The sequence below is a fragment of the Seriola dumerili genome, unplaced genomic scaffold (genome assembly GCF_002260705.1).
Source record: "Seriola dumerili isolate Sdu_G_001 unplaced genomic scaffold, Sdu_1.0 BDQW01000853.1, whole genome shotgun sequence".
In the NCBI taxonomy this organism is placed as follows: domain Eukaryota; kingdom Metazoa; phylum Chordata; class Actinopteri; order Carangiformes; family Carangidae; genus Seriola; species Seriola dumerili.
This window is the reverse complement of record NW_019175108.1, coordinates 296,223-308,186: the sequence shown is the minus strand read 5'-3', so window position 1 is coordinate 308,186 and position 11,964 is coordinate 296,223. Positions and strand designations below refer to the sequence as shown.

General features: G+C 42.0%; 1 protein-coding gene across 1 annotated transcript; it reads right to left on the bottom strand.

The window, feature by feature from the left end:
• Nucleotides 1-237: 237 nt before the first annotated feature.
• usp20 (ubiquitin specific peptidase 20) lies at nucleotides 238-11,723 on the bottom strand. The gene is made up of 25 exons (XM_022766456.1): nucleotides 11,644-11,723; nucleotides 11,238-11,291; nucleotides 10,814-10,876; nucleotides 10,541-10,681; nucleotides 10,251-10,353; nucleotides 9,780-9,849; nucleotides 9,537-9,650; nucleotides 9,329-9,407; nucleotides 7,718-7,941; nucleotides 7,428-7,672; nucleotides 7,175-7,343; nucleotides 6,708-6,804; nucleotides 6,131-6,303; nucleotides 4,711-4,805; nucleotides 4,560-4,593; nucleotides 4,416-4,461; nucleotides 4,107-4,287; nucleotides 3,859-3,985; nucleotides 3,610-3,779; nucleotides 2,202-2,283; nucleotides 1,320-1,428; nucleotides 1,112-1,214; nucleotides 957-1,025; nucleotides 706-874; nucleotides 238-292 (listed from the first exon to the last, which is right to left on the bottom strand). The coding sequence occupies exons 1-24, from the start codon at nucleotides 11,719-11,721 to the stop codon at nucleotides 717-719; spliced, it is 2,784 nt and encodes a 927-aa protein (XP_022622177.1). The 5' UTR covers nucleotides 11,722-11,723; the 3' UTR covers nucleotides 238-292; nucleotides 706-716.
• Nucleotides 11,724-11,964: the final 241 nt, after the last annotated feature.

Genomic DNA, 11,964 nt, shown 5'->3' with positions numbered 1-11,964 from the left:
GCTTAGCAGTACATGACACCTAGTCACTACAGCAGCCACTGAAACACCATAGCTACCGAAAACAGCTCCAGAGATGTGACACAACGTCTTATTTTTACACTTTAACACTGAGGATCAGAGTTATTCAATAAATAAACTACATGATATTTAAGTACCGTTTCAGCTTCCTGCGACACAGCTTCGGCATAATATGTTGCTACATTTACAAAGTGCTCACAACGAGGCTTCTTCACCAAGGTGCAAATTCCTCAGCATCTTGTGAGGGCAGAAGTGGAAAAGGGAATCAGAAGACCTGCAGGTAATAAAAGTTGAGAAACAGGGTGAGAACAAACGGACCTTTAATGGGCCCTCATCTCAAACTGTCAAGATCGAATTTACAGCTTTTTGTTAGCTCGATGTATGTCGTCCATTATTCTTGACCAGATGTGTAGATATCTTGCTCTCTGCTGGCCAGAAGGAATTTATGAGCTCATGTGGTTTGACGTAAGCCAAGTGGGTGGAAATGACCCTCGTTCCAAGACCAACAACAAGCTCCAAGACCACAGCTTCCAGTAAATTGTTACACATTACGCAAAATATATTCAAATACATTATTGTATGCAAGTCTGTGTATACGCAGGGGGATGCACGTTCCTATGAGGGATTACTGTGAATGAACACTATACAACCACTGAGCAGTGTTTTCCAGTAAGAAAAGATTCCCACCTCTCTTCATCTCAAAGTGCTCTGGTCTCTGCCTCGATTTTTCTCTCTCCATGAAGGCTGTCGGGGTCAGCCGGGGCCACTGTCTGTCTCACTGCAATCTCAGGGCCTCCGCCATAAATACCCAATAAGTACTGCCATGTCTCCTCTGAGATCTGGCCATAGTCTGCACCTGAGGGAGGGAAAACACTCAGTGACCGCCTGTATTCTTCATTTCCACCTTAACGTCCTTCTCAACAGGTGCTGATGTTTACCTTGCTTGAGTTGTATGTGCCCTCCTTTCATGACACCAATTTTACTGTTGTCGATGGGACCAGGCGGCTCTGAGAAAACAAATCACAGCAAACAACTGAACACAACATGAACAACTTAAATGCACAGCTGTATTTGTCTTACTGCTGTTCCATACCATTGTCTTTGCCCTTCACGAAGCTCTCCCACTCTCTGAACCACTGCATGCTGATGCACAGGATCACTGTTGGAGCCTCTTCAGCCTGAAACTCTTTGTTCAGCTACAGACAAGAGGAAAGAAAACTGCTCATTCAATATCCAACACAGAGCCGAAAAGAATACTGCATCTACACACAGGTGAACCGGTGCAGAATACAGGCCTTTACCTTGATGAAGGTGTCTATTTCCATCTTTCTGCGTTTAGCCAGAGCTTCGATCTCCACCTGGCAGATGGCACACATATACAGGTGGTTGACTGCGGGGCCGCCTCCAAAACTGAGGACAGAGACATTTAACAGAAAGGCACAACAAGATAAAGACAGATTGACTCGAAGAACTGTGATTGATGGATCCAAACAATTATCACATTAATCAAATTAAAATACACTATTTATACTTTTTGACATTTACTATACTCCTACTTGGTTGCTCTCCAGCTGCCATTTTTTAGTCATGTTCACAACGTATTGGGAAAAAAAGATGAGAACGCAGATTTATGAGCCTCAATTAGACAGCGTTAATGAATTTAAAGCCGCATTGAGCGACACGCATCTTAAATCATTTGTTAAATGCAAACAAAATGTGGTTGATATCGTTTCCTTTCTGTTAACACAGGTTCACTCATAATCTGTGGCATCAGGGTGGGGATATCAGAGTCAACGACAAACTCCCACACAAGCTAACTGAATTATCAAGAGGAAGTTGATAAAAAGGGTTTCTCATATCAACCAGAGAACTTGAACACATAACCAGTGGTATACAAGTGGGTCAAAGGATGAATAAATAAGTAAAAAAAGAATGAATGTGCTATTCCAAACATCCACGTTTCTCTCTATTTTATATAAATGCAATAAAGTCAAATGTAAAATATTAAATGACATATCTTACACAGAACACCCTCATTTCAGGCAATGGAAAATTGATGAATCAGAAAAAGACAAACAACACTAAGATGTGTTGTTTGGTTTTGTACAAATATACAACTTTCGAACTAAACGCCTTCAGGCATTCTGTCATTCCCCAAAAATGGTAGTGTTTTGCATGTTTACCTGTTGTAAAGGTACTCCCACACATTCTGTGGAACTATCACAACCAGGTCGTCTATGTAGTGGTATTTGTTAGGAGGGATCCCTGCACAGAGATAAAACATGTCAAGCGTTAAAGGATGAATCTACGACTTATTGTAGCCCGTAATGGAAACCAGACAGAATGCTAATGCAAAAAAGTATTTTTACATCTCCTACACAGAATCCCCACCCTCATCCCTGCTGTCCTCGAAAGCCTGTATCTCAAAGCCATGTTTTTCTAATGAATACATATAAACCAGCCAACTATGATACAAATCCGTTAAAAACATCCAATTAAGAAATTGTTTTGATTTGGAATATTATGGGAATAACACAGATTTGTGATTTGTTTTTTGGCTTGAGAACAACAATTATCAGTCTTGGAAGCTGAAACGTCGAGAGATGCCAGCGGCCTCCCTTCAGCACCGCTCAGATAACAGCAGGATTTGTGGAGCTGTGGGTGACTTAAATGTACGGTTCTGTGCTAAAACTGTTTTTGAAACCTTGCAATTTTTTTAAGGCTGTTTTTAAAAGGGTGCTTCAGTGATTTAGTACTGGATTTCCATAAAGTTGGGGGACCAACTTGAGGCGGACTGAAAAAAAGATTTTTAGATCCTTGATATGGGTCAAGTTCTAAAAACAATGGAGCCGACATTTCCCACACAATGCACAAATACAAATTTCACAATGCAACTTAATGTTATCGTTTCACAAGAATCTCCATACCCACATCTTTCCAACTCCACACCCTTCATTTACAGTTTTATGGAACTACTTTTTTCAGTCATAAGTAGTGCTAGGAATTAGAGTCAGGTAACACACTATCCAAACTTACACTCCATTACCTCGACAGTTTGGGAGTGGAACTGTTTCCTCTCTTACTCGGGTTGATGGAGGACTGATGTCAGTTTCTACTCTTGCAGGACACATTAGCTTGGCGCAAGAGCAGGAGGTGTGGGATGTCTAGAAGTAAATACTTTCTAATCGTAGGTGGACTGCTTGTTAAAACACATCTCCTTTGTTTTCTATTCTGTGATGTCAAGGTGAGGAAACTTAGCAGTTGTGTCATGGCACCTTTCATTTGCTATTGCATAATTTGTTAAGTAAATGAATTACTGTTTGAGTGAGTAACTGATTACAAGAACTTGCTTTATGATTGTTGGTGATACAAGCTTCTGGTCATAAATTTGTGGCCTCCAAGGGAAAATAAAATGACTGTGGCTGTTATACAACTGTTTTCACAAATGAGTAGTCATCCCTGTGACGAGCAAACTGAGCTTTATAGTTTCCTTTTAAGGAAGAATGCATTTGTTTTCTCAGTGCGGAGAGGCAGGATTGTGGCGACAAAAAAGCGTACCGTTAAGATTTTAAACAAAAAGACCACACACACCTCCGTGCTGACAAAGAAACGTGTGGTTGCTGATGGGGCCTGGCTCGGCGAAGGTGTTGAACTTGTTGAGCCATTCTCTGGAGATGTAAAACTGCAGCAGGCTGGGCTCTTTCATATTGGCCAGAGCCACCACCTTCTGCCTCTCTCTCACTGACTCCTCACTGCTTTTCCTGCGCAAGCCCAAGAAAAATGAATCATAAATCAGACTCAGGATGAATGTTTGACGCTTCAGGGTCCTCACATGCTCACCTATAAAACAGCACATAGGCCTCTGCGTTCTGCACCACCGTCTCATGGACTTCGGTGACGTACTGATCATCGAACTCATACCACTGGCCATTGATAACGTTCTGACAGTAAGCTATGTAGTGTCCACCTGCACCAGAAAAAGGGTGAAAGAGAAGCATATAAGGTACACATTTGCTTATCCTCTGATGAACCCTGTAAGAAGTAACATCTGAAATGCCCTTATCTGGAGGAAATGAGGCTACTCATACTTCCTGCAGTGCCATGGTGACAGATGACTGACAGCAGATCATATGTGGTGACTTGGGATGGACTCTCTTTAGCCAGGAAAGGTCGCATGTCAAGGCCCTCCAACGGGAAAGATACGTGGCTGCTAATCTTGAACGAATACATGACCTCGTGCCGGAAACGTTTGAGGTGAATGCACAAAATCTGCACACAAAAATGCAGGAAGAAAAAACTGTCAAGAACACTTTGTGAGGCAGATCAAGCGAAGCAAAACATCTGCAGCAAGATAAAGATCTGATTTAAAAAAAAAACGAAAGAAAAACACCATGTACCTCTGGAAGTCGAAGCACTTTGCAATATTTGACACCATTTCTCAACCTGTAGAGAACAAAATTCAGTGTAAATAAATAAATGAAAAGGAAAAATATCCGAGTTTAAGATAAATGTCTCAATGTGGATTGATGTTACACACTCACTTTTTACATCTCTCACAACTGTACATGTTGTCCCCTGAGAAAAGACACAACATAAGTGTAAATTCCAACATAAATTTTCCTCATCTGCACTGGACCATTTAAAAATTAGCAACATATTATGGGAGAAAAAGCACGTTATAGTGGTGTTTACCTTTGAGTTCATCTGCAGCAAAGAAGGCAGCGAGGCAGTCCTCTAGCGTTACCATGGGCCCCCAAAACCAACTGGGGATACACGAGACTACGAACCTGTTCACACAGATGTAATCATTGCAACAACATACAGCCACAGGGCCACCTCAGTCTGTATCCTGACAGTGATCATACCGACAAAAATGACATTCATATGGGTCTGGTAATAATTCTCTGTAGGTTCGTCAATAAGAGCGACTTCTTTCACATTACACATAGTCATTGTATGTATTGTAAATATAAAATTATTGATTAGAGCAGCTATAAAGTCCAAGGTGGACATTAAAGACCATGTTCATAAACAGCCCACATTGTGTGCACTGTTACGATGATGATGCTTTTGACATTCAGGAACTGCTGGAATATGAGCACATGGCATGCCGACGCTTGTTTCTGCATCTGTGTCGTGTTATCTAAAATGATAAACGCAGGTGACACTGTCCAGGTATGTGCAGATGCAGCAGGTAAAGGAACTGATTCTCCTTAGAAATCAGTTCACCTAGAAAATCAGAGGTATCTAAGAAAATGTCACTTGCACAGACAATAACTACACTTTCTACTCTCCTATTAAAGGCCTCTTCAAGCTTTTAAAAATGCAGCCTCACTCCCGTCGGGTCATCTGATGACTCAGCATTCAAATCTTGTCCAGGAGCTCTGGATCAAGCATTCAGTCTACATAATCTCTCCAACCAATCAGTCCTGGACTGACTCCCAGATGTCATCCTGGCCCTCTCACTGCATCGCTGAATCACACACAATCAGCTTTTCATTTCATTTCGTGATGCAGGTCTGGTATGTGCATATAGAGTCCATTTCTCTGGTAATACAAAATACAATTATTCCTGTATTTAAGGAAGTTGATGCATAATTAAAGACAACCAGTTCTGACATCTCTCTACTTCCTCTGAATAGCAAAGTGCTGACATGCACAATATGCTGCTTCACCTTACAACACAAGTCAGAGACTAGATCAAATCCAGATTAGATTGAAGGCTGATTTCCAAAAAGATATCTGACATGATACCTTCATTTGCCGAATCCAGGAAAGATGCAGCAAACAAATCAGGGACACATCCGTTGCCCTGACGTACATGCCCTCACATGAATCATCTGTGGCAGCTTCAGTGGTCTCCACAAACAAAGACAACCTTACAAGGAGTAAGTCAAGATTCCACTTGCCTGGTTTCTCTGTCAGAACCCTACTCTGTACCGGTTCAGAACCTGTGTTAAGATCAGTGTTAAGTCAACTTAACTCGCCTGATTAAATAGCAGCGATGAAATCAGCATTTTCGTACATAATTAGATTCTCCTGAATTCATGTGTTTTCTTGAGAGCACACTGAAGTCTTCCTGGACTGTAACAGTTAAACATGGTCCACTGACCGGCGTATGGAGTCCATGATGTAGGAGATCCAGCCCTGCGAGCCGTAGGTGTCAGGACACACGCCGGTCTTGACTGGAAGGTTTTGATGGATGGAGGAGTGGAGCTTGGCCAAGTCCTCCTTACCGGGAATAGGGAGGGACAAGTCTTGGAAGGTTTCTACTGTATTAGAGACCTGCCACACATTCAGAGAATTGGTTTGCACAGCATTTCATAATCAGGAGTAAAACTGAATATCATCTGTAACATAGTTGTGCAACAAACAAATTCTAATCTAAACAAATTAGCATGTGGTCGATGAGTGATTTTGGATTAATAAATCACTGAGCATCCGTGTTTTAGAAAGACAATAATACACACATATGTGAAAGATAGAAATAAAATGATTTTCACTCTATTCTAATTCTAATCATGTTAAATATTCTTTTTAATAATGAAATGAAATAATTACACATGCGATATTTTCTTCTAAATACCACACAAAGAAGATAATGTTATTAATGAAGTAATATACTGTGGTTTCTGACTGAATGTGTCAGTAGCTTCCCCTGGTGTTTAAACATGAGAAGCACAGCTCACCCTGTCACAGGTTAAACACTGGACCAGACTGAGGATGGAGCCGTCGAAGATGTCGGAGATCACACTGCGATAGTGAGATTGTTTCTTCTTCCTGGCACTGAGCAGCAGCTGAGCTGGAAGACACGTGACAGCAAGGAGGATTTTAGAGGGCAAGCGTAATGTTATTGTTTGACATGGAGAACGTGGAGAGATGGGGATTTGACATGCACCGGATAGAAGTTCAAAACCACAATCTCAGCCTCATGGTGGCTGGTGGAAGAGTCAGGGGATCAGTAGGATATATCCTCTGGGAATCATTCATGTCTGTGCCAACATTTTTTGAGATATTTTAGTCTGGACCAAAGTGGTAGAGCGAGCGACAGGCAGACAGGGGGGACCAGGAGAGACATCAAATTCAAAACGCACCTTAAATTCTTTGTGGATGTAACTCCAACAAACCTCTCATGTCTGACTTTCATCTATCAAACCCCTGTGACGTTTCCTCACCTTTTTTGAAGGAGTAGGCGGGTCCTGCAGAGCGAAGCGGGCTGGAGCGAGGCGGACTGGAGGACAGTTTGGGATGCAGCTCCTGAAGGGTTCGCACAGGACTGCAGGGAGTGGACTGGGGCTGGGTCATTGATGCTTCATTGTCTGGCTCTAGAAAAGAGATTGTCATATGAATATGATACGTGGCTTTGTAAATGTGTGTCTGAGAAAGTAGGTTTATAATCGCACTCATACCTGAGGTGTTGCTGCTCTGGCCTTGCCCTTGCACAGGATTAGATGTCTGGTTGTTCTCCTGGTTTTGGACTTCAGTGTTTGGAGTTGGCGTCAGCTCCTCTTCCTCTCCCCTCTCAGGAGCCTCCTCCTCAGCCGCTGTGTCCACATCGGCGTCCTCATCCATCTCTTGCGAGCCTCCGCGGAGGGACGAGCCAGACACCCTTCGCTCCTTGAGCCTCTCCTTCTCCGAGATCACCCCGCCGGGACTGACACCCACCATCCCCACCGCCGGCGACCTGACCCCGTCACACTCGTCCTGCACGAGCAGCTCGCCGTCACCCGCACCTCCTCCCTCCCCTCTGTCACTGCTGGAGCCAGAGTCGCAGGACAGGAATTCATCCTCAGACGGGGAGCGGTCGCCATCTCTTCTCTCCTCACCGTCACTTCCCTCCCCGCTCATGCTGCACTCTGTCAGAGGCTCCTTCAGCTCCTCGTGTAGCTGGTCCATCAGACAGCGCAGGAACTCCTGAGTGTCCTGTACCAAGAAAAGCACATTGCATTAAGTCAAATGGAGGCTGTATAATATGGATATATACACAGAGACAGGAGTTTTGCAGAGAAGTTGGATTTATGTAAATGGGTAACAGATAAATGTCTGTAAACTTGACTATTTCAAAACAAGGAGATGGAAAGACAAATATGTAAATAATGGTGTTTGTCTTGTCTGTAACAACAAAGCATTTTGTGCATTGGTAAGAGGCGATACAAGGTGATACACCCACTACAAACCCATTACTGTCTAAAACCTCTTTACACTTCCAACTCTGTTGCAATCACAATCAAACAAAACCAGAGAAGACACTTCTGATAAAACATGCACTTTGCCTAAATCATAATTATATTTTAAAAAATCAGTGTATTTCAAGGGATAATTCAGTGTTGGGGTTCATTTTACTATTTTTCTTACTTACCCAGAGTCAAGGTCAAATGATAGCATTCTGAATGAGTGCAGTTTGACACAGTTTGAAGATATTACTTAGCCTTGGTCTGGCCTGTCTTAGCTCAGGTGGTGGGTGTCTATCGAATCAAGTGGCCTCTCTTTCATTTAAACAAATAATTCAATGTTTTGGGAAATACACTTATTCCCTTCCTTGCAGAGAGGTGGTTGAAACGATTGATGCCACTTTTATATCTGTATGCCAAATATGAAGCTACAGCGAGGAGACGGTTAGCTTAGCATAGTGTAAAGACTGGAAACAGGGGCAACCGGCTTAGGTAAAAATGTTAAAAGGTAAAAGTATCTGCTGACCAGCATCTTTAAAGCTCACTAATTAACTCCTGATACCATGTTTGTTTAATCTGTACAAAAACTGGAGTGTAAAAAATGACAAGTTGTGGATAGCTGTTTTCCCCTGCTTCCAGTCTTTACGCTAAGCTAAGCTAATTGCTTCTCTGCAACAGTGCACAAATTCTTTGAGGAGATACATTATTAAACCTCTCTATGAGGGTTGGCAGGACTAACATAAGTACACATTGAAGTTTAGGATATTATAAAGACATTAATGTCATTAATGACAAAGAAATTAGATTTATATCAATCCTTTCCTTCAGCTCCTCTCATGCTGCCGTCACCAGAGAGACATAAAGGCGTCTATGACTTTGTCTGGTTCTGAAGATTTAAAGAAAATAATAAAAATTCACCCAAAACTGATTCAGCCATCCATTCAAATATGCAAACAAGTCAAAAACTCAAGTCAGACCTTTGGGTATTAAGAACAAATGTAATTGTTAATTTAAAAAAAAAAAAATTAAATTCATTTTAGGGAATGTGTGAGAACACAGGGTTTAAAAACAAAAGACAAGACAGTGTCAAGCTGTTGAGTGATGCCAGGTGTAGTTACCTGCTGGGTGCTTGCCCCTACCTGCTGAGCGTAACCACGAAACATGGGGTTTACTAGTTTGATGCCATGAGACAGACTGGTAGGGACAACATAGCTGGGCCTGAGAGGGTAGCAGCCGTGAGAGATGTTATATTAAAGATAATCCCATATCCAAGATTGATTAGCAGATAACAGCCTAGTTGAATGCAAAATGTTAAGATGTAGCTCTGACATTTAAAGCATTTATTACCGTTTTTTATGCCAGAGTTCTGAGATGAGTTTCTGGTAGCTCTTGCAGAGAGCAGGCTTCTTATCGGTCCGCACTAATCCACTGCAGTCCAGGAAGAACTGAGTGAGAGGAGGACTGGTGAGAAAAGAGAGGAAAAAATGCATCAAGTTAATAAACATTATTAAACAATAACACATTCATAAACAGCGAAAAGACCCACACCCCTGATAAATGGCCAGACGTAATCAGAGGAAGTGACCTTACCAGTTGGACAGGGCTTGAAGAGCTGCATTCATGTAGCAAGAATTTCCAATATTTTTCATTCCTGTCAAGCCTACGAACAACAGTGGAAACAGGAGGCATGTAGATTTCTATCTTCCCAGAGAGTGGCAAAGTGTTCAAACTGAGCAATGTAGAGATTAACCTCAGATTCTTAGAACAAGTCAAACTGAGGGGACACACCACCAAGGGTTGATATTCACATCTAGTCTGGATTAAAAGAAAACGGGCAGGTAACTATAGGATTCAAAGCAATAAATCTATTAAATATGGCAGCTATGACCTAATAGAAATCCAACGGTTTTAATAATCTGAGAAAAGATTTTTGCAGGTGATTCTTAAAGAGTTTTCTTTTCTTGAGATTTGTTTGTCCTGTTAATAACAAATAAGTCACAAATGAGTCAGATGAGTTGAGAAGCTTCAAGTGGACTGTTGTTTAAAAGAAGAAATGTGTACCTCTGGGTTTCAGCTCATCCTCCTCTGACTCTGAACCTTCTTCTTCTGCCACAGCAATTGGTACTGCTTTCAGAGGGTGACCTACTGGCTGAGGAGCCACTTCCTAGGAAAATCATTAAGAGATACTATAAATATGAGACTGAGTAAGAAACAGGTTGTGTGGATTTGAAATAGCATCACTTGCCCTTATAGTTTTTTTTTTTTTTTTTTTTTTGTTCCATGTAAATCCATCAAGCAGGAAGGGCCAGAAATCAATGAGGAGATGTGACCTTGGGGTGTTGAAGTCGTACCTGCTCTGCAGCTTTACAGTGATGGGGAGCGGCAGGTACAGGCACCAGGGCAGGCCTGTGCTCCAGAAACACCTCCCGCTCACACACATAACACCAGATCCTGAACGTTGTCAGGTTTACGGTCAGGTTGTGCTTCTTAGCCTATCACATGTACACGCACACGCACATGCACACACACACACACACACAGAATCATTTAGTGGACTCTTGAAATGATTACTTTGACATATTGACAAGCAGAACAAAAGCTGGCAGGTGTTTGCAGGGTTTTACCTGTGCATGCAGGGTGCTGTGATCAGAGTAGGACTCTCCGCAACCAACATACGGGCAATCATTCTACAGAGAAGGAACATTATATTAGATTTGGATGTCATGGCTTTTGAATCCTCTTTTTTATCTTGTAACGACATAATATCCGAATTGTCTATCTATATCAGTTGTCATGTATGAATAAATGTAACGCTACAATGTCAAATGTCATTTAGAATATGAAATCATAGCTGTAATTGCTCTCCCACTTGCCTGAGCAGTTGCATTTTCTAATTACATTTATGTCCTACATCATTATTAATTATTAAGCATTCACCTGGCTTTCTCATCTCAAATGATTTGCAGTAGTCACCATTTATGTGACAAACCAGAAATAACCTTTCAAATGACCAAAATTCAAAACATTTAGAGAAGGACTGGACTTTACCTGCAGACAGGCCCACAGGTTTGGGCCACCTGCTCCACAGGACTGGCAAGTTCCCTGCAGCAACAGGAGGGGAACATGGATAGAAAAGAATAGAACATGATGGTTAAACCATGTGCACACACACACACACACACACACACACACACACACACACACACACACACACACACACACACACACACTGTGGTCACTCACACACCAGGATGCTTGTCATTGTAGGATCTTAAACAAAGACAACATAATAAAGCTTCCATTTACTCCAGCTCATATGGTAATTATGACAGTGAGGACTGATGGACAAAAGGCAGCTACATCAATCATATCATATACAACAGCCTTGAGGGGTGTGTGGGCCATGGCATTGACATTGTGCACAACATTTTGTTGTAAATGAATGAAAACCCACCTTGGATTTCTGGAGGAGGTCCTCTTTGGTTACCTGTCCTATGGAGTCCAGGTGGGGACAAATGTCTTGTTCAGCCATAGCTACTCTCTTTCTTCAGGGGGACGTCTGCTAATTTGACAGGGCAGTAATAACAATACTGTGGTAATTCTAGATGACAATGTGATGTAGCTAAGCTATCCTTGTGATGTCAACACGAAAACACGATCTGCAGCCATAGAAATCACATGCACGTTATCGCTAACTGACAACTCAAACATAAGCTGGACATCTATAGTATCGTTTCAGACATCTTCTCACAAGATTTACCCCCAGAATCTGACA